The sequence below is a fragment of the Solanum dulcamara genome, chromosome 4 (genome assembly GCF_947179165.1).
Source record: "Solanum dulcamara chromosome 4, daSolDulc1.2, whole genome shotgun sequence".
Taxonomy (NCBI): domain Eukaryota; kingdom Viridiplantae; phylum Streptophyta; class Magnoliopsida; order Solanales; family Solanaceae; genus Solanum; species Solanum dulcamara.
The window spans coordinates 64,591,981-64,606,935 of record NC_077240.1 but is presented as its reverse complement, the minus strand read 5'-3'; the positions used below and the strand labels follow the sequence as shown (position 1 = coordinate 64,606,935).

The 14,955-nt window shown below is 36.2% G+C and overlaps 1 protein-coding gene across 1 annotated transcript; it reads left to right on the top strand.

Annotated features, from left to right (window-relative positions):
- The first annotated feature begins 1,062 nt into the window (after positions 1–1,062).
- Positions 1,063–14,429, top strand: LOC129887490 (serine/threonine-protein phosphatase PP2A catalytic subunit). Its single transcript, XM_055962606.1, has 11 exons — positions 1,063–1,424; positions 3,035–3,091; positions 4,587–4,670; positions 5,364–5,435; positions 5,974–6,045; positions 6,221–6,261; positions 7,330–7,396; positions 13,170–13,361; positions 13,473–13,562; positions 13,644–13,751; positions 13,924–14,429. Exons 1-11 carry the CDS (start codon positions 1,335–1,337, stop codon positions 13,987–13,989), a joined length of 939 nt encoding a protein of 312 aa, XP_055818581.1. The 5' UTR covers positions 1,063–1,334; the 3' UTR covers positions 13,990–14,429.
- The last annotated feature ends 526 nt before the right edge of the window (positions 14,430–14,955 follow it).

The following is a 14,955-nucleotide window of genomic DNA, read 5'->3' as shown; positions in this document are numbered from 1 at the left end:
TCACGGTCACCTTTGAACATAGGTGGCTTGGGAGCCTCAATCTTGGCCTCCCGGTCCACACTGGACGTCATGCATCTCCCGGCATCTATGTCTCCTTTGAGTGCTGCTATCTCGGCCTTCATGGTCTCCATCGTACTTAGCTCGTCCATGAGCCGACACTCCAGGGAAGTGATCACCTCCTTCACCTCGTACTCGGCAGCCTTGCGCACCTCCAACTCCTTCCGGATGTTGTCGTTCTCCTCAAGGGTGAACTCCTCTAGAGAGTTGAACTTGCCGTCGACCTTGTTCAAGCGCTTGCCTAATATCTCCACAGCTTGCCGGGCAGCATCCACCCTTGCAATCCACTCCATGCCGGGCGTGACGTCCACGGGCTCCTCGCTTCGCTCATAGTCACTCACCTCAGTGGCCGAGGGTGAGTAGGATGTTAGGGCCTCGCTTGGTGTAGGCTCAAGCGGCACCTCCTCATTTCTCTTAGAGTTTTTCTTTCCCTTGCGGTGCTTCCTTCCAACATCTTGCTTGACGTTGGTGGTGGTAGTGGCGTTAATGTCTCCCTCACTTGACATATCCCTTAGTAGAACCTTGCTCTAATACCACGTTGTCACGGACTTAGACTTCCGTGCGGCACTTGACAACTTACTCACGAATCTTTCATGATTTTGTAAGCTCAAGTAAGCCTTTAAGACTAGATCGCTAAGGGAATGCTAGATTGCAAGAAAGACAAGAGAGCTTTTATGAAGAAAACTTTTATATTGCTTTGGAAGAATGCTTGATTGCTTGATGGTTTTCTACAAATGAATGTCCCCTCTATTTATACTATTCCTAAGGGGCTCAAGTGTAAATAAAAATTGTTATACAAGTCCCTCCATATTTACAAAGAAATCCCTCTCTAGAATTCCAAGTCTTTTAAAAGTTCTCTACAAGCTTGTATAAGGATCTAGAGTCTTCCACTAACCTCTCCAAGACTCTAGATTCTTCTACCTTGTTCAAGATCAAGTGGCGGGTAACACTAGGCTAAATAAAAAGAAAACAAAGTAGAAGAAGTTTCGAAAACAAGACAAAGGCAACAAGTGGTTTTACTTATTTCGCCCTTTCCTCCTTTGGATTCATCACCACCACTCGCACTCACTTCTCTTTCTTCCTCTCTCTTTCTCTCTGTCAGTGCGGAGCTGAGAGAAAATCAAAGCAAATTAAACCTCCATTTGATTTCGTCTCCCTTTTTCGCTGTGAACAAAATCTAGGGTTTCTGCTGTGGTTGAAGAAAGTTTCCTCCTCTCTGTTGTTGGTTTCTTGGAGTTACCTCTGGACCCGCAAGCAGTTAAAGAAGAAAGATCACCATGGATTCGGAGCCATCGAGCACAGCTCATAGAAATCTTGATGAACAAATTGATCTTCTTATGCAGTGCAAACCCTTGTCCGAGCAGGAGGTACAATTTTATTTTTTTCGGATCTGGATGTATGGTTTCCCTTAGATTTCGTGCCCTTTTCTTGATTCAATTTCAGATTGATGAGTTTCTGGTCGAAAAATTTATGGGTTTTCTTCTTCAATTTGGTGTTATTTCAAGTTTCTGCGAATCAGATCCATGTATTTTTCATAATTTAGATGGTTAGAAGAAGGGAAACATATATGTGTAATTTAATTTCAAGACTTTGAAATATTTTCAGTTTCTTGAAAACATGTAAAAGTTCATTTTAGTGTTCTTAAGTATCATTTTCCTATGAATTGTACTGAGGCAGACAATGCTGTACAGTTATTGTCATTTTACTTTTAATTGCCCTCCAGAAAGGACACATATTTGTGATACTCGATTTCAAGATTTTATAAAATTCAGTTTCTTTTCAATTTGGATGTAGGAAAAACATGGAAAAATTCATTTTAGTGTTGTTTATTATCTTTTTCTTATGTATTGTAGTAAGGCAGACAGTCATTTTCACTTTTAATTGTCCTCACTTTCCTTTTCTTCAAAATTCCAAGATCCAATGAAGGAAATATAGTAATCTTAATCTTTTTAAGTTGAAAACTTGAACTTGTTTCTACAAGTGAGGGACAGGGTAGTGGAAAAGACCTCCATTTCCAACCTTGGGATTTGTGTACCAAGGGAGCAAAGAGTGAAAGGGCTACTGGTGACTCCTGAGGGGGAGTGGGGGTAACCACTTTAAAAGAAAAAGAGCTTGAATTTGTTTATGACCCTTAATATAATCAATGGATTCCTGTCTTCCTTCATGAGCTTGTAGTTTTATGGCTACTCTGGGAATTCGGATTATGGTGGGGGTCATAAGAGATGGAAATAGTGCTGTCATATAGAATTGTTGATTGGATCTGTGACTTCAATCAAATAGAATGTGATATCATATTTATTTTCGACCCTTTTTTGCTCCTTGGTCACTAGCTGACTTCCTAGTGCTCTCGAGCTCTTAGGAGTGGATTTCTTGAATTTATTCACTTCCGATTGTATAACCAATCTTTTACTAATCTGTACTGGATAATCTGGTCTTTTTATGGTGTTGCCATCTCTCTTGCTCCATGAGCTTGTAATTGAATCTGCTAATTCCCTAATAATAGTTGTTAGCTACGGAATCCATGAAAGGAATGGTAGTGGCTTATTGCAGAGTTTTAGATAGATTTCCCCCTCCTCTGAGAAAAGAAAGCAAAAACAGAATGGAATCACTTTTTTCCAGTGAAATAGGATTTGAAGAGCTGTCACGATCATTCACATGAATTTCAGTATGCCAGAAGGTAGCTAGTTGAAGCTACCGTTTTGAGAATGCAAGATTGTGGCATATATTATTGCAGAAGCTTGTATACAGGGAAAGAGCTGGGCATTGAGCTTATAAGAAAGAAAGTACAGGTCCCTATTTATCGATAATTTGGGTGTTGTACTGAAATTGTTTTATTCTGAGCTTATGCATCTGAGCTTATGTTAGGCTTTTATTTAATGGCTTGCTTCATGTGGCTCTTTTATTATGGTGCACGTTTTTATTCCTCCTCTTGTATTAGTGATAAAAGAATTGGCTGATAAAGGTGCTTGCTGTGTAGGTAAGAGGACTGTGCGAGAAAGCAAAGGAGATTCTAGTGCAAGAGAGTAATGTGCAGGTACGATACCTTTATGGTTGGTTATGTTTTCTCGCCTCTTCTTTTCTGTTTAAGATATTATTTGTTTCTTTCCATTTTGGAAGGGCAGGTAGAGGTTGAACCTGGTCACGACTTCATTTGTACGAAAATACTCCATTATGATCTGTTTTAAACTTATTAAGAAAATAAACTATTTACTTCAGTTACCCCAGACTTTGTCTAGTGGTAAGAGCACACCATGTGATTTTGGGGTTTAGGGGGCACGCCATGGGTTCATATCTTACCGCAGACAAAAGCCTAGTATTTAAGTGGAGAAGAGTATAGGGACAGTCACATTATTCACCAAGTTTTGAACCATGCACCACTAACCCTCAGGTATATCTCGGTTATCACAAAAGAAAATTCAAATGTTTGCTTCAGTTGAAACAGTGTTTCTCCTTTACATGTGAAAAGTTTGTAAATCAGTTTTCAACGAAATCAGAATTGTGACAATTATGGGGTGATCCTCTCCTGCTTGGATGCCAGTGATGTGGTATGGATTTCTCCATTTTCTTAAAATATGATTGTTTGTCTTTTGTGTCTCTCTACTATGAGGTGTAGTTTGAAAATAGTTTAACTAGTTTGATTCTAGATAGGTTCCTTGATCAAAAGTAGGTGGCCTACCATGCTTTATCCTTTTAAAGACCTTTCAGGCCTTGAAACTATACTGCCAATAAGTGTGATCAAGATTTCAACATATTTTGTACTTGACGCGTCGTTTCTCTCTAGTCTATTGTGAAAAAGCTGACCGAAGTGGCAATTCTTTTCCCTCCAAACCGGGCCAATATTATATTATTTCAATTTGATGTGGCATCTTTCCCACTAATATCTTTACTTTTTCACAAGTCAAATCCTTATAATAGACAGTTCTCTATCAATATCAATCTAATGACTTTCTTTTTCCCACAAAGAGTTATGAATGTAAGATGCTTCTGGAACTAGGTTTTTTTTTTTACTATTAATGTTTGGGTAGTAAATTAAGGACATCCCTTTCTTTTGTATATCTATAATGTCAGAGCTGGCGAACATGTACCTCGACTGATTTAGCGAGCAACCTGTTCAACCCACACACATTGGTTGCCACTGCTCTCTTGCAGATAGGCTCACACCAATAGTCGTAGCCGGGATTCAAACCTGGGATTTTAGGTTGTTCTTCCATGCCACAACCACTGGGACATCCCCATGAGGACTCAATTTAGAACATCTACTATGAGAAGGTAGTGCAACACTCAAAACTGATTCAGCGTTTGATAGCCTGTACTGAATCTTTCATTATTTTTATCAACTCATAGAGAGAGTATGTGAAGTAAATTTGTTATTTTATGAACGAATATGTTAAATAATTGGAGTACTGTTTAGTTACTTTCAGAGCTTTTGCATCGCTATTCACTTTGAACATGTTGCGTGTGAATATTTCCAACTTCGTGGGTAGATTGATTGTTGGAGGACTGATTTGTTTTCCACTTCCTTTTTGCAGCCTGTGAAAAGCCCTGTGACGATATGCGGTGATATTCATGGGCAGTTCCATGATCTTGCTGAGCTTTTTCGAATTGGTGGGAAGGTATCACACCTTTTTATGCCTTGCTTTCTCCTTTACGGATTTGTTCTTGCTGGATGGTGAAACTAGGGAACATGTCAGGGCAAGAAGAATTGTGTAATTGTCTTTTGTCACAGGCATACGTGGTGGCAATTAACATTTTCAGAATATATTAGTCATTTGCTTACTCGTCTGGTTGTGAAGGACTTCCTCTCTTCTTCTGAAAGGAGAATAATTTGTTTAATATGCTTTTAGAAGCTATATGCAATGCTGCATATAATGTTATCCAAGTGATGAAATCTAGTTTTGTTGCTGCGTTAATAATCTGAATGTGAACACAGTACAATTTAGATCTAAGCCGTTAGCTTCTTTTTATTGCGATGGAGCAAACCAAAACCAATATGCAATGGAAAGAAAAAAGGACAGAAGAAGTCTTCAGAAATGGTGCATGATATGAATAATTCTTCAGAAATGGTCTATGGTATGTTTAGTCACTATATTAGCGAGCTCCGAGGACTTCTATATTGTTAAGGACATCAGCTACATAGTGCATGTTTCTATGGGTAATAATGTGGCCTATTGTCACAATTAATGTGATAATTGAATTATTAATTTTTTTCCTATGTTACTTGAAAACAAGTAGTTCTTACATTTCCATGAAAGTGATTGTCATCAGATTTGATCTTCTTACATATCCTAATTTTGTTTTATTGGCAGTGTCCTGACACTAATTATCTATTCATGGGAGATTATGTGGATCGTGGATACTATTCGGTCGAAACAGTTTCGGTGAGATTTTAACTCCTCTATCTCTAAAAACAAGTTGCTGCAGTAATGATATATCAGTTTATTTTGACAAAATCATGTAATACTTGAAACCTTTCTCATCTTCCGAATGCCTCTCTTTCTGTTATTCTCATGTTACAGTACACCTTTTCAGGACAGTACCCTTTTGCATGTGATCTCTTAGACTTGGAGAAATATCTTCTGCGCTTCGCTATCTGAAGTGTCCAAAGCTTTTCATTTCTATGATAGTCACTTACGAAAAATTGAAACCTTAAGAAAAGTTCACTTATGAAAATTGTCATTGGCTGCTATGGCTTATTCGATCTTATGGGACATTGTTGAATTTGCAATTTGGTATGCTGGAATGTATGAAATCTGAAAGTCTGAAACCATAAGTTTTATATGTTACATTCATAAGAAAGAGTTTTTCACTATTGTACTGGAAGATCTTTTCACTAATGAGATGGGCTTACTGTTGTGTAGCTGTTGCTAGTGATGGTCTCATTTTGACTATAGACTCATTTGGTTTTCACGTTTCCAGCTCTTGGTGGCTCTCAAAGTTCGCTATCCCCAACGAATTACAATCCTAAGGGGAAATCATGAGAGTCGCCAGGTATACTTCATTCCAGAATTAAAGTTCTCCGTGTCTCTCTAATTTTAACATAAACCACATGAAATGGATCCCTTCATTCATTTAGTTAAAAGTATTTATTCATTTGGTCCAGTATGAATTTTAATCTTGCTTAGATTCGGATGGTGAATACTGATTGTGGCTCTGTCTCATGCAGATTACTCAGGTTTATGGGTTTTATGATGAATGCCTACGAAAGTAAGCCTCCTAATTTTTAGTTCTTGTAGGTTACATTATGTCATCCTTTTCTCTTTTTTGGCCTTGGGGAAGAGGGGAGAGGTGGGTTTGGATACCTGGATTAAACAAATTCCTTGATTTGGTATTTCACAGTTAAGGTATGCTGTTTATATGTTAGTTTTCCACAATGTGTGTAGCTAGGTTCCGGAGATACACATTCTCAAGATATATTCAACGTTGTTTTCATTTGAACTTCTTTAAAGTTGTAGTCTCTAGAGTTGTTTTAAGGGTTAGTACCCTATTTCCTTTATGCATATGATGTATGATGTAACTTATCATCTGAACATAGAGAGTCGATATGAGTGTAGAAAGTAAAAGTCTATGTCTCAAATACTATATGATAGTGATGGATTAAGTTTGTAACTCGGAACAGTATTCCCTCTTTACCAGTAAAGCTGATCCAGTTGGACAGTATAGAAATTGAGAATGACAAAATATTATCATTGGAGTTATTGGGGTATGCACTTAAAGTAATTGTTAATGTGCAGAAGTGGGTCAGCTAGATGAAGGTATGTTCAATGGACATCATAATATGGAGCAATATTTGTTTTACTAATTAGAGTTCTTGGAGAGAGGAATCATTCTATTTTAGGAGTTATTATACTAGAACAGAACCTAAAAAGTTAATTTCACAAGTTTTCGGGTCCTATTGACATTAGTGGCACAAGCTGTGTGATGTACCATCGTTCATGAAAGCAGTGTTAGAAGTCAATGGTGTAGCACATGTTGATGCTCATGAATTTATATAATTTTTAAAATAGGGCTCCCAAGCCTAAAACCTTAGTATTTATCAATTATCATGCAAGTAAAAAAGCAGAGCAACTATTGAAACTTGCAACTTAGAATTTAATTTATTCCAAAAGGAAAAGGTTAGAACGCTTTTGACTTCTTTATAATTTTCCATTAATAGCTCATCTAATTCATCTTAAAATATCACCGAACGTGCAAATTGGATGCTCTTCTAACTCATCTTATTGCTAAGTTTTTAGCAATTAATGTTTGGTGATTTTCTGTATTTGCATTTTACAGATATACTAATGCCAATGTGTGGAAGACTTTCACAGATCTGTTTGACTACTTTCCTCTGACTGCTTTGGTTAGTATGATATCTTTTTAACTTTCTTTAGTGGATTACTTACATGTTAGGCAATTAGTTTCTTCCTTCCTTTTTCGATTGATTTTGATTCGTAACACATGTTTCTTTGTCTCTTATTTTTCCCCTTAAATATGCGTATTGCTGATGTTATTGAAGTCCTTTCCTTTTGATGATATGATATGTTCTTCCTTTTTTGCTTATTGTGCTGATTCTTTATGTTTGAAAATAGACCCAAAATGTATTGATATTCTGAATTACGAGAGCTCTTTATGCTAAGGTAATATATTGAATATCCAATAAATTGCGTTAAGTGGACTTGTCTGGAACACATTTGCAGAACCCAGAATCGAAGTTGGAACTTGATGAGGTTTGAAGTGTTTTCTATCATTGTGAAAAAGTGATTTGAAGAGCTGGCAAACTAAATCACTCATTTTCACTTAGAAGCTTTATCAAGTTGCTTTTTTTGCAAACTTGATTTCATTGGATTTAGAATAAAATATGTGCATCCGGATAACCTTTTTTCTGTGATACAATTTGGATAATTTTTCTGGTCATAATTTATAGCAGTAATCCTGTTAGGATTATGGTTGGTGTATGTAAAAATTCATGTTGCTATTTTACAAGTTCATAATGAAATCTTGTTTGTCCATAATGTTGTCAAACGGGAAGCGGCTATAACATAGAGAGATGGAGCGAGGGAGGGAGAGACATTGAGATTATGATCCTGTCTATCTGCTGTTGGGGTTAAGGGGGGAAAGGAGGTTTTTGTTGTATTTGACCTTGCACTTAACTTAAAATTCTATGCTTATATATATATATGCAATAAGCACACACCTCATAGTCAACCAGTGTTTTGAGAAGCGAAAAGCGGAAAAAAGCGACAAAGGCTCGCTTCACAGAAGCGTGAAGCGAAGCACACACTTTTCTCAAATAAAGTGCTATTTAGTATAAAAATAAAAAATATTAAATATGCATAGATAAATAGTCATGAACTCAATAGAGGTAACATATTAAACCAATCTTTCAATTCTTAGATTAAACAGTAACTAGATAGTCAATAATCCTCATAAGTCATAACATATAAAGCAAATGCATAAAAAAATCACAAAGGGAGCAATCATTGGAGTTCCATACGCCCAAGCTGAGAGTCCCGTTTTTGTGCCATCAAATAAGAATATATAACTTACTATAATAAAAAACAGAACAATAACTCAGTCACAGAACAACAAAAAAACGAAAGGAAAAAAAAAGAGACGGACTAGAGCAGCAAAACAAAACAAAGAAAAAGATAGAGCATGACAGTAGCATTACAAACAGGCATACACAGTAATTGAAAACCTAAAATCAAGAAAAAAAAGAATAAAGTAACGCTACTTATAGCATTACAAATAGAAAATTGAAAAGAAGAGGAGGAAGAAGAGAGAAGAGAAACATACGCAGCAGAGAAACAGAAAGAGAAGGAGAAGAGAAGAGGAGAAGAGGAACTAGCCTTAGCAGCAGTTGTGCTGTCGCAACAGTCAACAAAGAAGGGAAAATATTTGGAAAAACTGAAGTAAGTATTTTTACAGAAATTTTAAAAAAAACCTAGTAAGCGAGAGAAGTGCTTTGCGCTTCTCGCTTCTTGGACACAAGCGCTCGCTTCTTCAATATCACCTCGCTTCAAGGCAGTAAAGCGCAGCCCTGTAGCTTCGCTTCTCGCTTTAAGTGATGAAGCGCTCGCTTTTAATAACACTGTAGTCAACATGTGTGCTTATTGGGATTGTCGTTGAATTAGGTGTTTATGCCAATTAAAGATTTCCATTTTATAGCTTCATACTTTGATGATATTGTACTATATGTTACAATTTTTGTGCCTTTTTCCTTGTGGACAAAAAAGACTATATCTGTAGTTTATCTCTCTTTTTACGTAGACCCACCTCCATTCATTTTAGACTTTATTGGCTACATATGTACGCACGTAGCAGGCTAGCAACTTTGATGCTCATGCTATCATCACCACCTGGGCTCCACCAAAATTTACAATATCATTATTTATTTACATTCAAATTAAATAAAATTGTCTTATACTTGAGGGTATGATATCCACTTTTATTTGTCCAATTTAAAAATTTAAGAGATAATTTACTACTTAGTTCCTAATGTATTCTCATTATCAACTATAGTTATTTTTCAACCTGAGGGATGTATTATTCCTGGACAAGAAAAAAGAGTTTTTAAATTAATTAAATCTCATTATGGCCTCAAACAAGCTCCTAAACAGCAACATGAAAAATTAGACAAGTTTGACCAAGAGACGAAGTGGATAAATGTGTTTATACTAAAATGGTAGACAGTGATTATGTGAGAATTTGCTTATATGTTGATGACATGCTTATATTTGGTACAAGTTCAAATATTGTGAAAAGTACCAAATTATTTTTGTTTACTAATTTTGATATGAAAGATCTGGGTGAAGTAAATATGATATTAAGGGTTAAAGTTATAAGAAGTGAAGATGGTATAATGTTGTGACAAGAACATTACGTGGAAAAACTTCTTGAAAAGTGTGATTTTTTTGAGGTGACACATGTCACCACTCCTTACGATGCTAACTCTCAATTGAAAAAGAATAGAGGTCCCAATTGCTCAGTACATATATCCTCAAATTGTTGGGAGTCTATTGCATTTAATGAATTTTACTAGGCCTGATATAGCTCATATTGTGTGTAGATTGAGTAGATATACTTATTATCCTAATAAAGAGCATTGGTCTGCATTAATTACACTGATGAAATATTTGAGAGGAACTATGAATTATGGTATCCTGTATAGTGTCTCCTTCTACATTACAAGGGTATTATGATGCAAATTGGATCTCTGATTCAGATGAGGCAAAATCCACTAGTAGATATGTGTTCACCTTAGGTGGTGGTGTAATATCATGAAAATCAACTAAATAGACGATCATTGCTAGATCGACTATGGAGTCTGAGTTTATAGCTTTGGAGTTAGCTGTCTAAGGAGGCTAAGAAATGTCTTAACAAATATACCTTTAATAAAGAATGTGTTGCCTCTTGTGTCCGTACATTGTGATTGTCAAGCCGCAATTGCTATTGCGAAGAATAAATCTTATAATTGTAAGAGCTGACACACGAAATTGACACATGATGTCATAAAACAACTGTTGAGAGATGGCATAATTTCCATTGTTTATGTGAATTCAGAATTGTATTCGGCCGATTCACTGACTAAACCAGTGGGAAGAGAATTAATTCTTTAAATCTCAAAAGAGATGGGGTTAAGGCCAGTATGATTGCCATTAAAGATGGTAACCCAACCTATGTGATTGGAGATCCCATGAAGTAGGTTCATATGGGTAATAGCAAGTCAATATTTACATTGTGCACTAATAGAGAGTGCTTGAAATGCTAGTAAATATGAGGGATAAGATATTAACTCTTAATGAGTTCATAGTCCTTAAGGATATTGTTTCTAAAGCAGTATACACTTTGATGAATTCACCTATATGAGAAGTAGAGTGAGGCCGCTTCTACGAGATTTTGGCCTAATATCTAGAGCTTTCATGAATAATCAGGCACGCACATGGTGTATTGGCGCAAAATCGCGTTGAACAACAAAATTACAAAGGTCAAAATGTGATTGATAAAGTCTCTGGCTTATAATAAGAACTATTGGTTCATAGAAATAATATATTTCATCAGTAATTTTGTAAGTTAAATTTTATCAATCTAAGTTTGGTTCATAGTTCAAAAGCCACAAAACCTATTGCATTTTGTCCATGCAAATCCAACAAGTTAATACTCTTCTTCCTAAAAATATTTTTGAACTATGTGGGGATTATAGGCAAATAGTTATTATTTATTTCAAAAGAATTTACTTTAAAATATATTTGGGAAGCCATATGTGCATTGGAGAAGCTTCAATTACTTGAAAAGGATAACAAAGGAAAGGAAGTGTTCGCATTTGAAAGACAGTTTTGAGGACAAGTGTCTCGACACTTGTCTTACTTGCATTGGTGTCTTTTCCCTATAAATATTCCCTTTTGCTTCAGCAAATCACGGAAGAGAAACAAAGAACTAGCAAAGTACTACTTGCTCTCTTTCTTCCTCCTCTCGTCCTTTCCTTTCTTTTCATCAAGGTTTTTTTTTTTGTTGTTCTTGTATTATCTCTTTTAATAATTTGCCGGTGTTAATTAAATTTGTCGATTCCTGTGTCCTCTAATTTATTAGAGAAGACTTGTTTAATCCAGGGGAAACATTTCACTTTGTTGAAATAGTTTTTTAGGATAATGCCCATCACGACTCAAGTATTATTTGTGAATACCTAAAATGTTATTGTAGTAATATCTATCTAATTTTCAGTACTACTATTTTGTTAAATAAATAATTATATTGTTATTGTGATTTTTCATTGTTCCCCAACAATCTAAGAAACTATTTTAGCAGAGTGAATTGTTTCCTAGAATTAAACAAGCCTTCTCTATTTAATTATAGGATACATAAATCAACAAAATTTAATCAGCACTAGCAAGTTATTAAAAGAAATAATAAAAGCAATAAAACTTGATGAAAAGAAAGGAAAGGACGGGAGGAGGAAGAAAGAGAGCAAGTAGTACTTTTGCTAGTTTTTAGCTTTTTGTTTCTCTTCAATGCTTAGCTGAAGCAAAAGAAGAACTTGTCCACAAAAGTGCCTTTCGAATGCCAACACTTTCTCTCCTTTGCTATCCTTTTCAAGTAAAAAGGCACCAATGAACTTGTTCACAAAAGTGCCTTTTGAATGCCAACACTTTCTCTCTTTTGCTATCCTTTTCAAGCAATTGAAGCTTTTCCAATACATCATTTATATGGCTTCCCAAATACATTTTGAAATAAATAATAACTATTTTCTTACAATCCCCACATATTTCAAAAGAATTTATAGGAAGAAGAGTATAATTATTGGATTTGCATGTAGCCAATAAATCTGAAATGAATGGAGGTTTGCCCACGTAAAAACAAAGAAGATAAACTATAGATGTAGTCCTTTTTTGTCCATAAGGAAAAGACACACAAATTGTAACATTTAGTACAACATCATCAATGCATAAAAAGGGCAGCCCGGTGCACTAAAGCTCCCGCTATGCGCGGGGTCCGGGGAAGGGCCTGACCACAAGGGTCTATTGTACGCAGCCTTGCCTTGCATTTCTGCCAGAAGCTGTTTCCAAGGTTTGAACCCGTGACCTCCTGGTCACATGGCAGCAACTTTACCAGTTACTCCAAGGCTCCCCTTCAACATCATCAATGCATGAAGCTATAATATGGAAAGCCTTTAATTGACATAAACACCCTCTAATTCAATGGCAATTCCAATAAGCACACATGTTGACCATGAGGTGTGTTCTTATTGCCACTTATATATTGGTAGTAGATATACATACATGTCTGTATATATTGTGTGTATAAGGATACAAGTGTTAGACCCTAGTGACCTGTTTTAAGCGTATTGCCTAAGTTCAAACAAACAGTATTACTGTGGGTTGGATTGTTAATATGATACCAGAGCTACTCTTTGTGCAACCTTGATACAAAAAAGATATTGGGTATATTAGGAAGCAAGCCTCAGACCTTGGTGATTCTTTTCAAAGCCGGTGTGGATTACCGGATGTTGCCTTCCTGGATGATTTCAGAAAACTGGAAAATATGCTTAAAGTCATCTTCTGATTTGTTAATATTTTCGACTGTTGCCTTTGGCACACAATTTGAGTCTTAATGGGTTCTTTTGGGACATTTTGAAGGTTGAGTCAGAGATATTTTGCCTCCATGGTGGTTTGTCTCCGACTATTGAAACTCTTGATAATATACGCAATTTCGACCGGGTCCAAGAAGTTCCACATGAGGGTGCCATGTGTGATCTTCTATGGTCTGATCCTGATGATCGTTGTGGTTGGGGTATCTCACCAAGGGGTGCTGGATATACATTTGGCCAGGTAACTTGCATATTGCTTGTACCTTCATTCTCTTTTGATGTATATGAATAGTTTGTATTTGTTCCTGTCAGCAAATGAAGCTTCACTATCTTGTTAATTGAATTACAACAGGATATTTCTGAGCAATTTAACCACACCAACAACTTGAATCTGATTGCTAGAGCACACCAGCTGGTTATGGAGGGATTCAATTGGGCCCATGTAATCAATCCTTATAATGCTTCTTTCTTTATTTGCAAGTTTGATCCAAGAGAAAGTTCATGAGTGATGCTCTTATTGCAGGATCAAAAGGTGGTTACCATCTTTAGTGCACCTAATTATTGCTACCGCTGTGGTAATATGGCTTCCATCTTGGAAGTGGATGACGCCAGGGACCGTACATTCATTCAGGTCTCTGCACTTTTCTTTTCTTTTTTGTTGGTCCTTCTTTCCCCATCCTGGTACAAATTTCTTTTGTCAAGGGTCAGAAAAGTAATGTTGCTAATTAGTGTACTGTATTAATGTGTGTTCTTTTTAAAAAATTGCAACTTGTTCATGTTGTCTAAAAATATTTCTTTTGCAGTTTGAACCAGCTCCCAGGAGAGGGGAGCCAGATGTAACCCGAAGAACACCCGATTACTTCCTATGATGCAAGTGTGCAAACCTATTGATTTCTGTGCAGAAGGTCCTGCTAACTGCTTTATATGTTGTGAGCCTCTTACGAGCTTATAGTTCTTTCTGCTATGATGGTGTGAGCAAATGCTATGGAATGAAGCATGTAAATCAGACATGTGATACTTCTTTCTTTCCGTTGTTGCAACGTCATTTAGATGCTGTGAAGAGATGGTGAAGCCAGTGACAGTTAGGGTGCATATATTATTTTTCCGCAAACATTGTTCAACTCTTTTTTTCCTTTGATCCTATATTCTTTTTTTTTTGTTATTAGTTGTAGAAAGGACAATGATCTGCTTCCTCGATAATTACTGTCCCTTTACAAGGACAATCACTATCGTGTAAGCTCTTTAGAGGTAAACGATAATCATTTTTACACCTTTCAATGAGTGTTCTTGTAATTTTCTATGAGGTCAAGACTCTCTTGATTTCTCAAAGTGGTTTTATTCAAGTTTTGATGGTTGTTTTTAGCTCAAACTTTCTAGTTGAGTTTAATCCTCCAAAGGTATTTCGCAGCAAATCACCGTCTGATAAATCAGTTGTGTTTTAGCGCATCATACCAATTTATAAAATTTATTTGGAACTTTGACATCGTTCTTTATTCTTATAGTACTTTTTTGTTTATCTGGTCTCTTGTTTTTAGTTATTAGTAATTCAAGAGTTGCTCACTATTAATAATATGCAAGATCCGGTTGGAAATTTGGATGTAAGTAGAACATGTGAATGCATTAGGTTTTTGTATGTCACATTTTATGATGAATGAAAGTCGGGTTATGAAAATATTCTCTCCGAGAAGTCCTTTAAGCTAAATTTTAGGAAAGTGATGGTTGTTAGGCCAAGACTGCATGACAACTCATTTTCGGGAAAGAAGCCATTGGCTGCAAGAGAATTTACAAGATCAAGTATAAAGTAGATGATTTGGTAAATAGATAAAATGCTAGAT

Bases quoted from the DNA above. Each gene is read 5' to 3' on its own strand.
- LOC129887490 (XM_055962606.1), top strand. From the start codon at position 1,335: ATGGATTCGGAGCCATCGAGCACAGCTCATAGAAATCTTGATGAACAA. The intron at 4,671-5,363 runs GTATCACACCTT...TTTTATTGGCAG, and splicing joins TTTTTCGAATTGGTGGGAAG to TGTCCTGACACTAATTATCT. The intron at 13,563-13,643 runs GTAATCAATCCT...CTCTTATTGCAG, and splicing joins AGGGATTCAATTGGGCCCAT to GATCAAAAGGTGGTTACCAT.